The 17,778-nt window shown below is 53.1% G+C and overlaps 1 protein-coding gene across 1 annotated transcript in view; it reads right to left on the reverse strand.

The window, feature by feature from the left end:
- Positions 1-1,757: 1,757 nt before the first annotated feature.
- DSCAML1 (Down syndrome cell adhesion molecule like 1) overlaps positions 1,758-17,778 on the reverse strand; it is a 364,816-nt gene continuing 348,795 nt past the window's right edge. Inside the window, 12 exon segments of the mRNA XM_011964833.1 lie at positions 1,758-2,789; positions 4,650-4,961; positions 5,764-5,958; positions 6,575-6,727; positions 7,359-7,477; positions 7,661-7,691; positions 9,822-9,977; positions 11,324-11,611; positions 12,090-12,278; positions 13,077-13,175; positions 13,451-13,614; positions 14,005-14,122. Coding sequence (XP_011820223.1) covers positions 2,314-2,789; positions 4,650-4,961; positions 5,764-5,958; positions 6,575-6,727; positions 7,359-7,477; positions 7,661-7,691; positions 9,822-9,977; positions 11,324-11,611; positions 12,090-12,278; positions 13,077-13,175; positions 13,451-13,614; positions 14,005-14,122 — 2,300 coding nt within the window. The 3' untranslated portion in view covers positions 1,758-2,313.

Here is a 17,778-nt window from a genome sequence, read left to right on the forward strand (position 1 = left end):
AGCAGGTAGTATGGCTCAGTAGTTAAGGAATTGGACGCTCATGAGTTTAAATCTCATTCCCATCTCTTCTAGCTCCTCTAACCTTCTCACCTGTCAAGTGGTAATCGTGATACCTTTCTCCCGTCTGCAATGAGATTATAAGCAGCACCTGGCACCTAGTATCGGGATCCGTATTTTCCTGACAGCGTTCCCCTTCTAAGGTAGCCCTTAGGCTGGTTCCATCTTCTGCGCCTTTAGCCTCTGAGGAGTTTTTCATTCCCTCTTGCTGGTTGGAATTGGCTCTGATTCGTGTTTGTTTGCCCAACGTCTGGTGTGCAGGGGAGGTGGGGTTGGGGGGCATTCTATGCAGACCGCTCAGTTTTGATCATTGTGCTTGCAGTTCTGGAGGCGACCTGCAGATGGCGTGCGCATCCTTGGGAGGCTGGAACGAAGCTGGGCTGTCACCAGGTGTCTGGAATGCAGAGCTTTGATTTTCAACTGATGCCTTTAGCTGCTTCTCCTGGCTGGGTCCTGGGTGTGGGGCCTGAGATGAGCATTTCTTCATGAGCCTAGGAATACCGAGGCGTACGGAATCTCTGCCCCTCCCCTCTCACGGTGCCGACCCGGGAATCTAGTTATTCATGCGAGGGACTCCTCTGCATCCCACACACACTTGTGCTCAGACAGTGTTTGTGGGATTCGGAAGATGCTTCTACGAAAGGTCATGCATCCCAGGTGGGGCCTCACCGGGGCCCAGGCTAATAGGTATGAGCTGCCTGCACGCACAAACTCCTCCCTCCCTCTCCAGCCCTTCCCAGTTCCTCCTCTCAGCTGCTGGGGAGCAGCGGGTCCCAGACTCACCTTCCTTCCAGGTTCCTGATCCACAGCTTAGCCTCAATTGCAGCGCTCGACTCAGGAGCCCCCCCGTGCACTTCTTAGGTGCACTTCTTTTTCACCCAGGGGCCAGTCACCTGCTTCTGCCTCTCCAAACCTTCAAGTCCCTGGAGTTCCATCTCACCTGCCACCTCCTGTGATGCCCTCTGGACCCTCTCTCATCAGAAACGGGCCTCTGCACACCCACAGCACCTTGCCTGCTCCTCCGTGTGGACGCCTGTTCTTCCACTTGGCTGACTCCTTGGAAGCCAGGTGAGGTACCTGGTGTGCTGACTTGGTTCTCATTGGCTGAGCTCCATTCCCTCTCCTCCATGAGCTTCTCTCACTCCTCAGACCTCCGACGACTTCTCTCCTCCCTCTGATCTCATCTGGTCCTAACAGCCCAGAACTTTAGGCCTTGGCCTGGTGCCCCAGGTTTAGATAATCTCTTCTTCCCGGCTCTCAATAGGCACCTCTCCCACAGCTGTGGGCTAGTGATCTTGCACAGTCCTGGCCCCCTGGCTACCCTGCACTCTCTTGGAGGAGAGAAGCCAGTAGGCAACCCCCCCCCGCCCCTTCCCAGGCTCCCCAGTGCTTGGTGAGCCCGAGGTCGCCTCATTCCATCTGCTACAAGCTTCCCTCTGTTTACAGGTAAGGACACTGTGGGTCAGAGGGGTTTAGGAGTTTGCACGAAGCCACCGACCTAGTTCCCCTTGCAGGCCCAGCACAGCTCTGAGAACAGAAGAGGAGGCACCTTGGCTAATTGCAAGCCTTTGAAAGTCTTAAAGCACTGAGCCAAAGCCCAGGCTTCTCACAAAGTCTCTTTATGAGAGACAGAAGGCCTGGGATCGGGGTCTCTCCTCCCTCCCCGCTGGCCCTCGCCAGATGGGAAAAAAGCCACCACATAGAAACATAACCTTTATTGCACACGGCGCTGGGTCTTTTTTCATAGAAAAAGGTATTAACACATAAGCATCTGCAAATTGAAGCAACTCCTGGTTTTCTTGGAACAGTAAAATCGCATGCAGTGTCTCTGAGTTGGGATTTTGGTCTTTGTCAAAACCACCTAGATTGGGGGAGGGTGAGGAGGAAGGAAAAAAATTGCTGAGTCTTTGTGCCTCTGTCTCAAAATAGGGTGAGAGAAATATATAGATATATAGCTTGTGGACGCGTTCCTATCTGTCTATATATGTATATATATCTCCACACATATTTTGTGGGGTGGGGGATTTGACTTGTACTGTCAAATTCTTTGTGCCCTGGCTTCATGGAGAAGAAGAAAATAGTTTCATTTGTACAAAAGAGTTCTATGTACAGGCGTTCATGATTGGGGGTTTTTGTTTTGTCGTTGGTTGGTTTTTGTCTGTCAGTTGAATATAAATAATGCAGAAAAACAGCCGAGCTGGCGTGTGGGGCTGCGGCGCGGCACGGTCCAGGCGTGGGCTGCTCTTCCTGCCAGCGCTACACCAGGGTGTAGGATTTGGAGTAGGCCCCGGCCCCCTGCTTCTGAGACCTCCCTACCCCCGACGTGCTCATCTCGAGAAGCGAGTCCCTGGAGCCCCCCATTTTGGTGTGTGGACCCCCGGCTCGTGGAGGCTCGGTGCTGGGGGCCGGAGGGGCAGCACTGGGGGCGGTGGGGGGCTCAGCCGGGGTGGGGCCGGGGGCTGGGGGGGCTGTGCCGGCTGGGGGTGCTGGCATGGCCAGAGTCCTCTGAGGTAAGGTGGCTGTGGAGGCGGCAGCGGGGGCCCCTGGGTGGGGGAGGCCCAAGGGCTTGCTGGCAGGGTCCAGGGTCAGGTGGCGAGCCTGGGTGTGGTAGGTTCGAGCCAGGTTCCGGATGGAGGCCTCACGGGGTGGGACCACGGGGCAGGGCTCACGTCCATCTGCCTTTCGAAAGAAGGCCTCTGACTTGGCATACAGGGGCAGGTTGCAGTAGTCACCTGGAATCACAGAGGCAGAGGATGTTAGAGGCAGAGGCTCATTCAGCCCTCACCCCATCGCCTGCCCCCCGTCTTCTCTCTGACCTGGCACAGGGGCCCCTCCACTGGGGGGCAATAAAGAGTAGCGGAAAGGTGGGGTGCTTGGCCTTTCTGACCTTCATTTCCTTATCTGTGAAATGGGGATGATCTTACTTCCCCACAGGATTATTGTGAGGGGCGAATGAGATGAGGTAGGTAAAGTGCTTTGCTACAGTGGCTGCTGCAGATAACAGCTGCCCAATACATGGATGCTTGTTGTTCAATGGTCACTAGAGGCTGGTCAGCTTCCGGTAGTGGAGAGCTCACTACTGCTAAGGACAAGGATGTCCTAACGGCTCTGGCTGGTGGAAAGCTTTTCTTTACCCTGAGGAGGAAAGGAATATCATTCCCTGTCGCCTCCCCACCATGGAGCCTGGTTCTGTCCTCTGAGGTCTCACAGAGTGAGGCGTCCCCCTCTTTCCCATGGCGGCCTTCCAGATGTTTGAAATCAGCTACATGTCCTCTCTCCTCCCACTTGGTCGCCTCTTCTGCAGGTGGAAAGTTCCTAATTTTTTTTTTGAGACAGAGTGTCGCTCTGTCATCCAGGCTGGAGTGCAGCGGCACGATCTCAGCTGACTGCAACCTCCGCTTCCTGAGTAGCTAGGATTACAGGCATGTGCCACCATGCCCAGCTAATTTCTGTATCTTTTAGTAGAGATGGGGTTTTGCCATGTTGGCCAGGCTGGTCTAGAACTCCTGACCTCAGGTGATCAGCCTGCCTTGGCTTCCCAAAGTGCTAGGGTTATAGGCGTGAGCAGCCACACCCAACCTAGTAATTTCTTAAACTGCCTCCATGTGACATGCTTCTAAGACCTCTATTGCCTGACCCCCCGTGCTCCATGGGTACCCTGCCTGCAAATGGGCCTCTTTCCCCGGGGGAGCTGGGCCAGGCACTTTCCTTAGATTTTCTTATTGAATCCTCACGACAGCCCCCAGGATTGGTTAATACCTGCCTGTATTTACAAGTGAGGAAACTGAGGTTCAGAGAGATGAAATCATTTGCCTAAATTTGCACAGCCAAAAGGGGTGGGGGTGTCATTCAGGGCCACAGTCTCCAAAGTCTTTCCATTGCTCCAGGCTCTTTCCATGACCCAGAGAGCCCTGCCCCTGCCTCAGTTAGCATGGCTAGTGCTAAGCAGACCACACTGCATTGTTTGATAGTCTCGGCTTTGCATGCTGTGACCCCAGCATCTGCTGATAGACTCCCCCTGCTGATCCTAGCCCTGCCCTGCCAGCCTCTAAGGGCATAGGCTCTGGTCAGGCCCCTGGGGTCAGGTGGTTCCCAGCCAGGCCAGGTCACTGCCTACCAAGAGGTATGACCATGGTGGGCGGAGCTGCCAGGACTGATCGATTGGGTCTGGATTAAATTCAAACAGCATTGAGACCAGAGACCCTTGGGCAGCTGACCCTGAAGGGATCTGTTTCCATCCTGGCACAGCTTCAGATAAAGGGGATGCTCACTACTGAATGAATGAGGCCTTACGACATGCTGGGGATGTATATCATTTCTAATAGCCATCACAACAATGCAATGTAGATACTATCATTGGCATTTTACAAATGAGAAACTTAAGGCCACAGACCCAGGAAGAGGTTGAGCCAGGATGTGGGCCCTGACCTTCCTTGCTCCCAAGTCCTTGCTGTTGGTACCACCCTGCACTGCCAAGGAGCCAAGCTGGGCTGGCAGGATCCTGGTACTGGTAGGACTAGATCTAGCCAGGGCTCATGGAGCTGGGACCAGGGGGCAGGGGACACTGCCTGGGAGGTGGTCTGAGCACTCACTCTTGTTGGCCCGGTGAGGGATGGGCACAGCCACGTTTTTGCCCCGGTCCGCATCCTGGGGCTTGGGTGGTGAGGCGGTAAAGCGGCAGATGCCAGGCTCTGAGGGTGTGCTCATGGACGTCATGCTGTCGGCGTTCTCGTTGGTGCCTGTGGTCATCTGGTCAGAGGAACTGTCAGAGATGAAGCACTCGGTGATCTCAAACTTGGCGTGCTGCAGCTGCTCCTCCAGCTTGGCATGTTCGTAGGCCCGGGCCAGCTCCTCGTAGGTGGAAGAGGCGCTCTCAGTGGACACCATGCTGTTCCTTCCTTTGTCTGGGGAGTTAAGAGGACAGGAGTAGGATATGGGGAGAAGGGTATAAGTGAGACTGACTGAGCACTTCCCCTGCCCGTAACCCCAGCAGCCGTCTGGAAGTCTGGTCATGGAGGACACCAGGCTGAGGAGATCCTGTGAAGGTGGCAGTGGTGGCAGAAGTAGGAACTTTGACTCATGAAGGGCAGAACATCTTTCATTCTTGAATATAAGCGGCCGGGCGCGGTGGCTCAAGCCTATAATCCCAGCACTTTGGGAGGCCGAGACGGGCGGATCACGAGGTCAGGAGATCGAGACCATCTTGGCTAACACGGTGAAACCCCGTCTCTACTAAAAAATACAAAAAAACTAGCCGGGTGAGGTGGCGGGCGCCTGTAGTCCCAGCTACTCGGGAGGCTGAGGCAGGAGAATGGCGTAAACCCAGGAGGCGGAGCTTGCAGTGAGCCAAGATCCGGCCACTGCACTCCAGCCTGGGCGACAGAGCGAGACTCCGCCTCAAAAAAAAAAAGAAAATAAGCAACCATCCCCTGGAACATTCAGCCCTTTTGCCAGTGAACATCATGTGTACCAGTTTCTCTGACAATTTTTGGGAAAGCAACATTAACTCCCTGACCAAGTAGAGGTCAGTGACGTCAAGTGTTTTTGTCCCAGCTGCACAGTGGGTCAGTGACCAGCTAGACATGAAACTGACTTGTGCCTTGGCCCCATGAGCTGGTGGGTAGAAGCTGGAAGAATAGAAGGTGAAGGTGAATGATGGGGAACTGTGGGGAGGTGTTCAGGATGCCAGCAGGGCCTTAGGCACACCTGTGTCCTGGGACAGGCTGGCGCTGTAGCTGTCACTCTCAGTGACGGTGACACCATGCTGGGAGCCCACAGTGCGCCAGTCAGAGGTGAGGGTGCGAGCAGGTGTGGAGGCCTGGCACTTGGTCAGGGTCCACTGGCTTGAGTACCGGTTCCGGGTGCTGTGGGCTGACTTTACATTCTTCCTGGATACTGGATCTGCACAGACAGAAGCAAGAAATTGCATCCTCCAACCACAGACACCCAGGCTTGGGCAGCTGGCACTTACCAGAAAGGGCAAGGGGGAGCAAGGGAAGAGGCAGACACAGCCACAGAAGCTCCCTTGGGAATGCTGCCTTTCCTAACCACATCGCTGTCCCCAGAGGAGAAGAGCAATTGAGTCAAGGCGTGGGGGCAGTGGAGGGCATTCTCCCCTCCCACCCCATCTTTTCCTTCCACCTGGGGGAGAATGTGATGTCCTTTCCTGCTGCCTCCTGACTGTCCATTCATTCCCTACAGTCCTTGATGTGTTCTCTCCTATGTCCAGATACACAGTGCTAGAGATAGAAAGACCCTTGGAGAACTCAAATACCCAATACTCTCAAAATTTCTACGTAAGGAAACAGGCCCAGAGAGATAAAGTTAGTGGTAGACCCAAGGTCACAGTTAGTAAATCTGCAATCGAGGTCTCCAGGCGCTAATTCCAGTGCTTTCCATTTTTTCATTCTATTCCATTATGCTCCCTCCTCCCTTTAGAAAAAACACCACCTCTGTCACGCTATGCCCAAGGCACCCTGGGTGGGAAGACGGCTGTCTCCCTGGGGATAATGCATACTGGTTCCTGGCCGGATGTCAGACATGTCGATGAGGGGTCCTGTGCTCTGGATGAGGGCTGGGTGGTGCAAGGAGACGCCAGTACAGAAACTCTGTGGGTTGACAGCTTGGCTGAACTCAGCATCTGTCACAGGGATGGTGGCCTTGTCATCTCCTGGGGAAAGAAGGACAATTACCATGAGTCCTTGACAATTGTTTTTTAAAGCTCTGTTGGATGTGACTGAATTTCTCTTTGTCTTTATCCAATGTGTTTTTTGTTTGTGGATTTGTTTGTTTGTTTTTTTGAGACAGGGTCTCACTCTGTTGCCCAGGCTTAATTGTGATCATTGCTCACTGCAGCCACCTCAATTTCCTGGACTCAAGCTATCCTCCTACCTCAACCTCCCAAGTAGTTGAGACTACAGGATGTGTCACCATGCCTGGCTATTTTTTTGTGTGGTAGAAATGGGATCTCACTATGTTGCCCAGGCTGGTCTCAAACTTTTGGCCTCAAGTGATCCTTCCTCCTTGGGCTCCCAAAGTGCTGGGATAACAGGCATGATCCACCACACCCAGGCTTTATCCAATGTTGAGTCACAGAAAGGCCAGCAATTCCCTCCGTTGGACAGAGGAGGAAACTTAGCCCTTGAGAGAAGCCACAATGAGTTCTAAGGTTGTTGAGTGGTTGATGGGGCTACTGCCAGAACCCTGGGCACTGCCATGAGGGCCGGTGTTTGACTTCCATGGATTGTAGCCTGGGGAAGCACATCCAGCATGACAGGGAGCTTGTGGCACCTGTCACTCACCCAGCTGCTTGATGCCTTCTTTGTCCTCAATGAGCAGCTGGACCCTGGGGATGTCAATATGTAGCCGTGGGCCCTGGGGTGGCCCTTTCACAGGGGTGTCAAAGCTTCTATTGTTCTTGCTGTGGGGAGAAAGACGAGGTGGGTGGCTCAGCAGCCATAAGGGGTTGGGGGAGGGGGCTTTGCAGGACAGTGGGATCTTAGAAGCCTGTCTCCTATTCTGGGAGTTCAGAGCGAGGCTCCTGAGTCCTCCTCAGGGGAGAGGGGAGAAGGGAGGAAAAAGGAAGCAGCTTGGTGATACCCACCTTATCAACATTTCTGCCAAACTCTTTGCATCTGCAAAACAGTAGAGGGAGAGGAGGGCTGGGTGAGAATGAAGTTTGAACAGGATGACAATGGGAGAGGCATGGGAAACAAGGTGGAGAATTCCTTAAAATGGGGCCAGGGCTGGTCTCCTAAGAAGCAGAAGGAGAAATGTAAGGACCTACAAAACAGCCTAAAACTTGACGCAGTTTCACTGCTCCCAATTCAGGATTTGGCTCAAGTCTGTTTTCCTTTCTTCAGATTTTATCTAATCGAGAGATCCTTCCCAAAGCACAGGGGGGCATAGCAAGTGCCCCATCTGCTTCATGAATTGACTCTACTTAAACATGACACCATAACAGGCTGGAAATGGATATCAGTGGAAAGTTTATCCTCAGTTATATCTTGGGGAGAGGAGAGGATGTGGTAGAGGTGGTCAATAGGAAGCCTCAGATTATTAAACTCTCATATCAACCAAGAGGCTTCACTTCCTCCTCTGGGGACTCTGTCCCCAAAAAGTCCATGGATGGATTTTGGGGCCCATTCTTTGTCTCAGAGGAGCCTTGAATAGGATCAGGACTCTCAGGTTAGGAATTTGGAAGAGAGAATTAAAGGGCCTACTTAATTTATTAGACCCCTGATACCTGAGAATGAGCTGTCAGAATGAATCCCAATAGTTGTATGCATGCATCCAACCATCCAATTATCTAGCTATCCATTCACCCAATCATTGATCCATCCATCCATCCATTTATTCATTGATCTAGCCATCCATCCATCTAACCATCTACCATCCAATTATCCATTCATCCATCCAACCAACCATTAATTCATCATCCACCTATTCAACCATCCATCTGTCCATCCATCTACCCATTGATTCAACCAGTAATCCATTCAACCATCCACCCATGCATTCAACATCCATTCAATCATTCTTATATTTATATATTAAATCTTCCATCCAACCACTCCTTTAACCATTCACCCAATCATCCCACAATTCCAATTGTTTTTCCATCCAGCCATCCATCCAACTTGTCATCCATCAATCTATCAGAATAGTCATCTGTCCATCCAAGCATCTGTTCAATCATCTACCCATCTGTTCAACTATTCATATAATCATTATCTAGCCATTCAACAATCCATCCACCCATCTATTCATTCAACCTTTTATTCAACCATCCTTACACCCAGCCATCTATTTAGCCATCCAACCATCCTTCCATCTATACATCCTTCTATTCAACCATTTATTCAGTGATCCATTCAACCATCCAACCATGTAACTACTCACCCATCTAGTCATTCAATTATCCACCCGGTCATCCATCCATCCATCCATCCATCCAATCATCAACCATCCATTGAACCATCTGTTCATCCATTTACCCAATTCCTGAACACAATAGGGAGCATTAATCATTCTCTTTTCTGTGCTACTATTGTTTCCTGGCTTCTCACATTAGATGATAATCTCTGTAAGAGTATGGCTTTGCTGTTTTTTATTGATCTCTATAGTCTTGCAATATCTATGATGAAGCAGACTCAATAAAAGTTTTCCAAATAAGTGAAAGCATATTTGTGAAGCAACTAGTAGGTGCCAGACACTGTATTAGGCCATGGGAAAATTGAGGTAAATCAGACCCATTCACAGTAGACTGTGGCATCAGGTAATGGAAAAAGGGGATAATATTCAAAATATTTAACACCTGACATGGTGCAGAAACTGCCCAGTTAGAACTGAGCATTGTACTAGAGGCTACCTGCAGGTCTATTCTTTAGTGGATGGGTCCTAGGAAAGTTGCAGGGATCCTGTGAGAGGGGATGGAGCATCCAGTGTGGAAAGGAGCAACATCTGTTTACCAACCAACATGGAAATGTTTAAATATTTAACAACCAACATGGCTTTAACCAGTGTGTACCTCTAAATATTAGCCCTGACTGGGGCAGGCACAAAGTCTTGGGGGCATAGAGGAGGAAGTGGTGAATGAAACCTTCTGAACTAAGGAGGTTTCAGAAAGTTGGAGTGACCACTCCTCCTTCAAGAGGACACAGGCACTCTGTATCATCCAGATGGTGCTGTGAGCCAGTGAAGTGGGGACAACGTGGCTGAGAGCCAACACCCCCTCCTGGAAGGCCCATAGGAAGCTCCCCCACCTCGGAGTCGCTTCAGCCGCTTCTCCTTCCTCTTCTTGCGTACAATGAAGAGCAGTGCCACCCCCAGTGTGGCCAGGATGACAGGGCAGCCGATGGTGAATAGCTTCTTCACGTCGTCCCCTTCACCTTGAGCAGACTTGATGGGTGGAATGGTGCCTGAATGAGGGCAAAGAATAGAATTAGATGTCCCTTATGAGCCAGGTGCTGTGCAGAGCATCTCTTGGGTGAGGCAGACCTCTGACCTCTCTTGCTGACCTTGGGCTCTGACCTCCACCTCCTGGCACAGAGCCCTGGCCTTCCCCTCTGCTCCCCAAATTCTGGTCCTATCAGGACAGCCATGAACAGTTGTGTCATTTTTATACTGCATTATATTAACGACTTCCTGGTACTGTTGTAGAATTAGCCTGAAGTCTCCTGGAGTTAGTCTCTTGCCTGTTGGAGTTCAGTGCTCATTCCTTGAGAGTGGATTGATGGGTTTAAATTCTCATATCCAGCTGGGATGGGGAGAACCAAGAGTGAAGCATGGTAGGAAGAAGTCAGGGCAGCGGACCCTGGGTTCTCTTTCCCAGATGGGGACAAAAACCACTACAAACCCTACATTCTCCCCCTGCTCACCCCTCCTGGGGGCCATATCTGTTAACCTGGGTCTCCTGCAGGGAAACATGACAAGTTTTCCTGCTGACATAACCCTCTGCCAAGCCCTGATCCTTGCCTGTTTCAGAGCTTTGCTTAAGAGTCACCTCCTTCATGAAGCCTTCCTTGCTTGAGTTCATCCCCTTCTGATACTGCTTTTGTTCTGTTTCCTTAACACATAGGTAGACTTGTGACAATGGGCTTCTATGAATGCAGCCTTCCATGTTCCTTCAATGGATGTGTGTGTGTATGTGTGTGTATGTGTATGTGTGCATGTGTATGTGTATATGTATCCCTATGTGGCAGAGGCCACCTGCTGGCCAAGGCACTTAGGAACTGGTAGTATGCCTTTTCTGTGGATTTCGGAGGCTCCCTGTTCAAAAACATGGTGGCCACTCAACCTTCACAGGACTCCAAGACAGCAAGAAACAAATCAGTACAGGGTTAAGCCACTAGGCTTTGGTATTTGCGACTGTAGCATAGGCTGTTCCCTCCTGGCTAATATTCCATATCAGCAGAAAGTTCTTAGGGGTCAGGACCTCAACCACACCTCTACCTCCCTCGTCACCTCCCTGAAACAATGCACAGTGATTGAGGACTGCAGCTTCAAAGACTCTCCATCTTTGGTATTACTGACCTATGTATCTGTCCATCTGTAGTGGCCATTGGTGCATTGCCCACTTACCTGGCTGCAACCAACCTGATGTTCCCTTTGTCAGCCCTTTTGCCTGTGGGCCAGCATTTCCCCCACCTGCATCCCTGCCTGTTTTTCTATTGGTCTGTCTCTTTATGTATCTGCCACTCTGCCCACTTCCTTCGCACTACCCTGCTCCAGCCTCTGTGCCATCCCTCCCACCCTTGCGACTCACTGCCATCGTAGTCCAGGGTGGCGAACTGGGCCGTTTCATTGCCGCAGCCAGCGCTGTTGCAAGCCCTCATGCGCAGCTCGTACCATGTGGCCTCTCGCAGTTCCGTCAGGAACACCTCCCCAGAGCTGTTGGCCCGGAGGCCCTGCCAGGCCCAGGTCCCCTTGGGCCGATACTCCAGAACGATGGCTGTGATAGGGCAGCCCCCGTTGTTCCAGCCCTGCAGGTTAAGCCGAGCATGCGTGGAGTTGATGTGGGTGAAGAGGTGTTGGTCTTTGCTGAAGGAGGGCTCTGGCAGGCCGGAGGGAGAGAGAGAGGGGTTAGAGAGACTCGGGGGGAGGCAGGACTGGGCTGAGCTGGAAAGGATTTCCCTGGGGCAGCTGGGATGGCAGTAGCTCCAGAATACATGTTTGGCACAGGTCAGGTGGGGAAGCCCCAGGGGGCAGAGGAGGAAGAGGAGGGGAGGGAGGAAAGGGAAGAAAAGGGCAGGGCCTGGAGAGAGGCCTCAGCAGAGGAGGAAGGGAGCCAGGAAGAGGCAAAGGAGTGCCACCTTCAGCCACCCAGTGGGGAAGTGGAACTAGTTTTTCCTAATGGGATCTATTGGGATGCTGTGGTGATGGGAAGGAGGCTGAGACTCCTCCCTTCAGGCTCCCTGCATCCCTGGACCCCTCCTTCCCCACCCAGCCACCTTCCACCCCATACCCGGCCCCTCTACCCCACCCTCCCTGGGCCCGTCACTCCTTCCCTGCCCTGGCGGCCTGGGCCTCACCCCGCCCGTGGGTCTTGGCCTCGATGATCTCGCTGATGCGCCCAGAGCCCACACTGTTCTTGGCTGCCAACTTCACCTTGTACCATGTGCCACACTTGAGGCTATCCAGCTTGAAGGAGCGCTCGCTGGAGCTGATGAACACGTCCTTCCACTCCTCGCTGTTGTCCACCGAGTACTGTAGCACGAAGCCTGTGGAGGGTAGACCTGATTCAGGTGGGGGCAGGGCAGGGCAGGGCAACAGAAGCCCAGCCTTGGGTACCCCAATAGGGGGGCTGGGCTCCAGGGAGGGGGCAGAGTCAGGCCTTTGGTCATTGGAATAGGCATATGCTCCTTAGAAGCAAAATTGGAAAGACCAGCCCCAGTCAACTCTCTGTATTAAACCAACCAATCAACAAAACACTGTAAGGGCCTTGGGTCCAGCCCCTTGGCGGGTTTGACGCTGTCACTTTGGCTCTAGTGTTAGGGGTTAGTGGCCCAGGTCGGGAGTGGAGAAAACCAGAGTTGTGAGGCTCGCAAAGGGTCCTGTCTAGACCCTCACTACTTCACGCATGGCCCCCTGAGCAGCAGGCTCAGCAGCACCTGGAGCCTGTTAGAAAGGCAGGTCCTCAGCCCCAGTCCAGAGCGCTGAGTCAGAGCTGCATTGTTACAAGGCCGCTTGGTGACGCAGACGCACACTCATGCTTGGAAAGCACTGATCTAGTCCATTTGTCTACTTTGACAGATTGGGAAACCCAGACAGAGAGGGAAACAGGCTACTCCAGGGTCACACAGCTCACAAGTGGCATTGGAGGGGCAGGCGTACTAAATCCCAGTTGCCTGGGCCATTGCAGTTCCCTTGGCACTTGAATGACTTCCTTGTGGGTCACTTGGCCCCCAGATCATTTCTGCCATTTGGAGACAAACGGCAGAAGTGGGTGAAGCCCCTTCCCTGCCCCAGGCCCAGAATTCCTTCCCCTGTCTTCCCCCCTCATCCAGACCACTCCTCACCTCGAATGGAGCTGCCCCCATTGTCACCTGGAATCCAGGTCAGGGTGATGGATGAAGCTGAGGTTTTGGAGACAGTGAGGCGTGGCTGGTCCGGGGGAACTGTGAGGGGAAAGTCACCACCCCTTAGCACAAGGGTGGACCCTGTGACGCGGTGTGGGGCTCCCCCCATGACGGGAAGGTGCTGGCTCTCCCACACCCTCACTCCCACTCCCCAGCTCTCCTGCCTCCCCTTCCACATGCACCTCTGTTCCCCCAAAGGTCTATCTCTCCCTTGATTTATCTTCTTCTATTCGATGACATTCTCACGTGATGGAATTCCTACCCTTTCTCCATCCCTGTCCCCACCAGGGGCCACCTGCCTCACAGAGCCTCACCTTGCACCAGAAGGTTGACGATGATGGTATCAAAGCCACCGGTGTTGGTGGCCGTGCAGGTGTAGTAGCCAGAGTCCTCAGCCTTCACTGCACGCAGCAGCAGTGTGCCGTTGGTGTGGATGAGCCGGTGCCCGTCCATGGACACCGGAATGGCTGAGTCTTCACTGCCGGGGGCGAGGATGGGGCGGGTTGGTCATGTCAAGCACCCCTTCGTCCTGAGGCCCTCCCCCCGGTGTGTGGCAAAGAATGCTGGGAGTGGAAGGAGGCTTGCCAGGGGACGCTGGGTTCTTGGGGCTTTGCTCAGCACTCCCTGGGGGTATGAGGTAACCCGGCCTCTTTAACCATCCGGGGAAGGGAGGTCCTTGGCTCCCAAGAGGGGAGCCAGGAGGCCAGGCCTGCTTGAGAGAGCAGTAGCAGTACACCCTGCAGGGCCTCCACAGGGCCTGGAGGCAACCGGGTCACCAGGAAGGAGGGCCCCAGACTCTCCTCCTCACACCTCTTCTACTGTATCCCTCTTTGGGGCCACCCCATCCCTCCACAGTCCCGACACACACCTGTCCTTGGTCCACTTCACGGCAGGGGCTGGATCTCCCACTGAATTGCAAGGCAGCCGAACATCTTTCATCCAAGGTGTCGTCACGGTGCCCCCAAAGGAGATTATTTTTGCTGGGGCTACAGGGAGGAGAGGATGAGAGCCACGCCACTTCTACCCCTGCACAATATCCTTGCCTCCTTCCTCAGGGCTCCCTGGATTTACAGTTCAAATCCTCCCTCCCAGATCTGACTTCCACCTTGGGCTTTTGGTAAGGGATGGGTGTCAGCGAATATTGGCTGGGAGACGTTGACTCAAGAAACATTGATGAAATACCAGTTATGGTCAGGATGGCATGAGGCTCTGAGGATTCAAAAAATGAGTATGATTTATTCCCTGTCCTCATGTTGATCACCGTCAAAGAGGGAGACAGATGCTTAAGGAAAAATTATAACAGGGGCAAAATGCTATGGTAGGTGCAGGCACGAAGAAGCCCAGGGGTGCGAGGCAGGGGGAATTTGAATGCTGCTTGATAAGTGGGCGGTGGAAGTGATGGCCAGGAACAGCATCTGGAATAGGAAGCTCTCACTTGAAGGCTAAGAAAGACTTTATATGCAGGGAAGGAAACGTATGTCAGGGAAAGGGAACAGCACTGAGCAGGGACATGGAGACCTGAAGCTCACGGCAGGTGTGAGGGTTTGCAAATACCCTGGGGGAACCAAAGCTTGAGTCCAAGGGCACGGGCAGGAGTAGAATCTTGGGGGCTTTGTTGGCAGGGCCAGGAGGTTGGACTTCCTCTTAGACAGCCACCACCAGAGGGTTATAAGAAGTGGTGTCGGCCAGGCGCGGTGGCTCACGCCTGTAATCCCAGCACTTTGGGAGGCTGTGACAGGCGGATCACCTGAGGTTGAGGTCAGAAGTTCAAGACCAGCCTGGCAAACATGTTGAAACCCTGTCTGTCTACTAAAAATACAAAAATTAGCCAGGCACGATGGCAGGTGCCTGTAATCCCAGCTACTCGGGAGGCTGAGGCGAGAGAATCGCTTGAACCTGGGAGGCGGAGGTTGTAGTGAGCCAAGATCATGCCACTGCACTCTAGGCTGGTGACAGAGGAAGACTGTCTCAAAAAAAAAAAAAAAAAAAGAAGGAGTGGTGTCCTCAGCTGATTTCAGATGCATCCAGGCTGCTTGCAGAGGATAGTTTGGTGGAGGGGGGTCCCAGAGGACATAGACCATGACAGGATGGTGGCCAGAATGCAGGCTGGAGGTGATGTGTGGCAGTGGGGAGATGAGGGGCTCAGAGCAAGAGCTGACAAAACTTGGGGTCTCGCTACTTTGGGGGAAAAGAGTGGGGAGGGGAGGATGGCTCCCAGGATTCTGGCTGGGCCACGGAGGTGAGTGATGGCACCCTCATGGGAACAGGGCACACTGGAGGAGGGGCAGGCTTGACAGGAAGGCCCAGATGGCTTCACCTCGTACTGAGTCCACAGTGCAGCCACAGCTGTAGCTAGACCTCAGGCGGGTGCGTGTTCTGGAGAGCCAGAGAGATGCCTGGACCAAAGACGCTGATCTGGGAGTCAGCAGGCGTGATGAGGCCACAGGAGGGGATGCAGACTGACAGGGAAGTGACCAACTCTAGGATCAGTATGCACAGGCAGAGAGGAGAGGACGGGAGTGCCCCGAGGGTGGCTGCAGAGGACTGGGTCAGCAGCATCACAGAAAGTGCAGGGCCACAGGTGCCCAGAGTGTGGTGGGTAGGTAAATGCATCTAGTGCCCGAGAGATCGCCAGGCCCAGATTTAAAGGAACCAAGTGCCCAAGTGCCTCAGAGAGTAGAGCAGGCCCATGGAGCTGGGGCCCTTCTTGGGTGGAGGGAGAGGGAGAGTGAGAGTGAGGAAGCAGCTGAGAGGTTCAGGTGCAGGACGTAGGGGCTGGGCTCCTGTGCTGGTAGTGCCGGGTGCCAAGGAGCTCTGAGAGAAGGGGAGTTCTGGGGTCTGCTTGGAGCAGTAGGGGCACCGGACAGGCCCGGCAGAGGGGTCCACATGAAGACGGCCTCCAGGGGCGGGCAATGAGAAGCCTGGGGCCTTTGTGGAGGTTCTCCGAGTTTCTCCAGAGATCAGCTTCCAGACCTGGTTTTGCCACAGGCTGGGGTTGGCTCCCTGAATCTCTGTGTGTCTCAGGGTGTGTGTGCGTGTATGTGCATCTGCATGTGTGTGCATATGCATGCGTTAGTGTATATGTGTGTGCATATGCGTGTGTGTGTGCACATGCGAGTGTGCATGTGTTAGTGTGTATGTGCATATGTGAATGTGCACGTGTATACATGTGTGTATGTGTATGTGCATGTGTGTGCATGTATTAGTGTGTATAGTGTGTGCACGTGTGTATATGCGTGTGTGTGTGTGCATGTATTAGTGTATACTGTGTGTGCGTGTGTGTATATGCATGTGCATGTGTGTGCATGTATTAGAGTATATAGTGTGTGCATGTGTGTATATGTGTGTGCATATGTGTGTGCATATATTAGTGTGTATAGTGTGTGTATGTGTGTATGCATGTGCGTGTGTGCATGCATGTGTGTATAGTGTGTGCATGTGTGTATATGCGTGTGCATATGTGTGTGCATGTATTAGAGTGTATACTGTGTGTGCACGTGTGTATGTGCATGTGCATGTGTGTATGCATTAGTGTGTATAGTGTGTGCACGTGTGTATGTGTGTGCATGTATTAGTGTATACTGTGTGTGCGTGTGTATATGTGTGGGTGCATGTGTATGCATGTATTAGTGTGTATGTGTGTGCGTGTGTATGCATGTGTGTGCATGTATTGGTGTGTATAGTGTGCGCACATGTATACATGTGTGCATATGTGTGCATGTATTAGTGTGTATTGTGTGTGTGCATGTGTGCATGTGTGTGCATGTATGTACATGTATTACTGCATAGTGTGTACGTGTACGCACATTAGTGTGTGTATGTGCATAAGTGTGTGAGTGTGCAGGTCTGTGTGTATAAGTGTGTGTGCATATGCGTGTGTTCATGCATGTGCATATGTATGTGAGTGTGCAGTGTGTGTGTGCACGTGTGTGTGTGTATGGGGGAAGGGGACAACAATGGTTGTCTTTCTCAGCTCACAGGGCAGCTGTGAGGTGACGCTGTGTAAATGTGTTCTAGGAAGTCCACAGCTCTCTAGGACCGTGTTTGTTTAATGCCCCCAGGAGAAGGGGCCAGCCTTCTGCAAAGATGTCCAGCCCTCACACTCCTGCCTCTGGGCCAGTGCCAGCTGTTCTGGAAAGGTGATAGGCTTTAGGCCCCTTCCCTTTCTGAAGAGGGTGGTGGTAGGGGTAAGGGGGTTGTAGGAGGCCCTGAGGCTGCGTGGAAAGAGCCCTGGCTTGGAGCTGGAAGAGCTAGCTCACTCCTTCCTGGCTGTCTTTTCAGCCCATGCCACTCCTGCCTCAGGTTGCTCAGCTGTGGAATGGGTCAACAAGCCCTGCTGGCAGGGCAGGTGGAAGCCCCTGGCCCACCGTAGGCCCTCGATCAGATGCTGGCTGGCTAAGCCCGTGGCAGGGTAGGGGCTGGGGCTCTTGTGTTTGGGTCAAGAGAAGCTTGAGTTGCCCTGGTAGGGTGGCCAGGCTGCGCAGGCACCACCTCCTCTCGTCTGGGCTGCGGTGGGTAAGAGAGTGGGGGAGTGAGGAGGGGCCCAGGGAGGCCCAGCGGCAAGTAGACCTGTGGTCCTAGGCTAGTTGTGGCCAGTTCCTACGCCCCAGGGACGGGACAGACGCTCAGCCTTGCAGCTCTA

The sequence above is a fragment of the Mandrillus leucophaeus genome, unplaced genomic scaffold (assembly GCF_000951045.1).
Source record: "Mandrillus leucophaeus isolate KB7577 unplaced genomic scaffold, Mleu.le_1.0 Scaffold71, whole genome shotgun sequence".
NCBI classification, from domain to species: Eukaryota; Metazoa; Chordata; class Mammalia; order Primates; family Cercopithecidae; genus Mandrillus; species Mandrillus leucophaeus.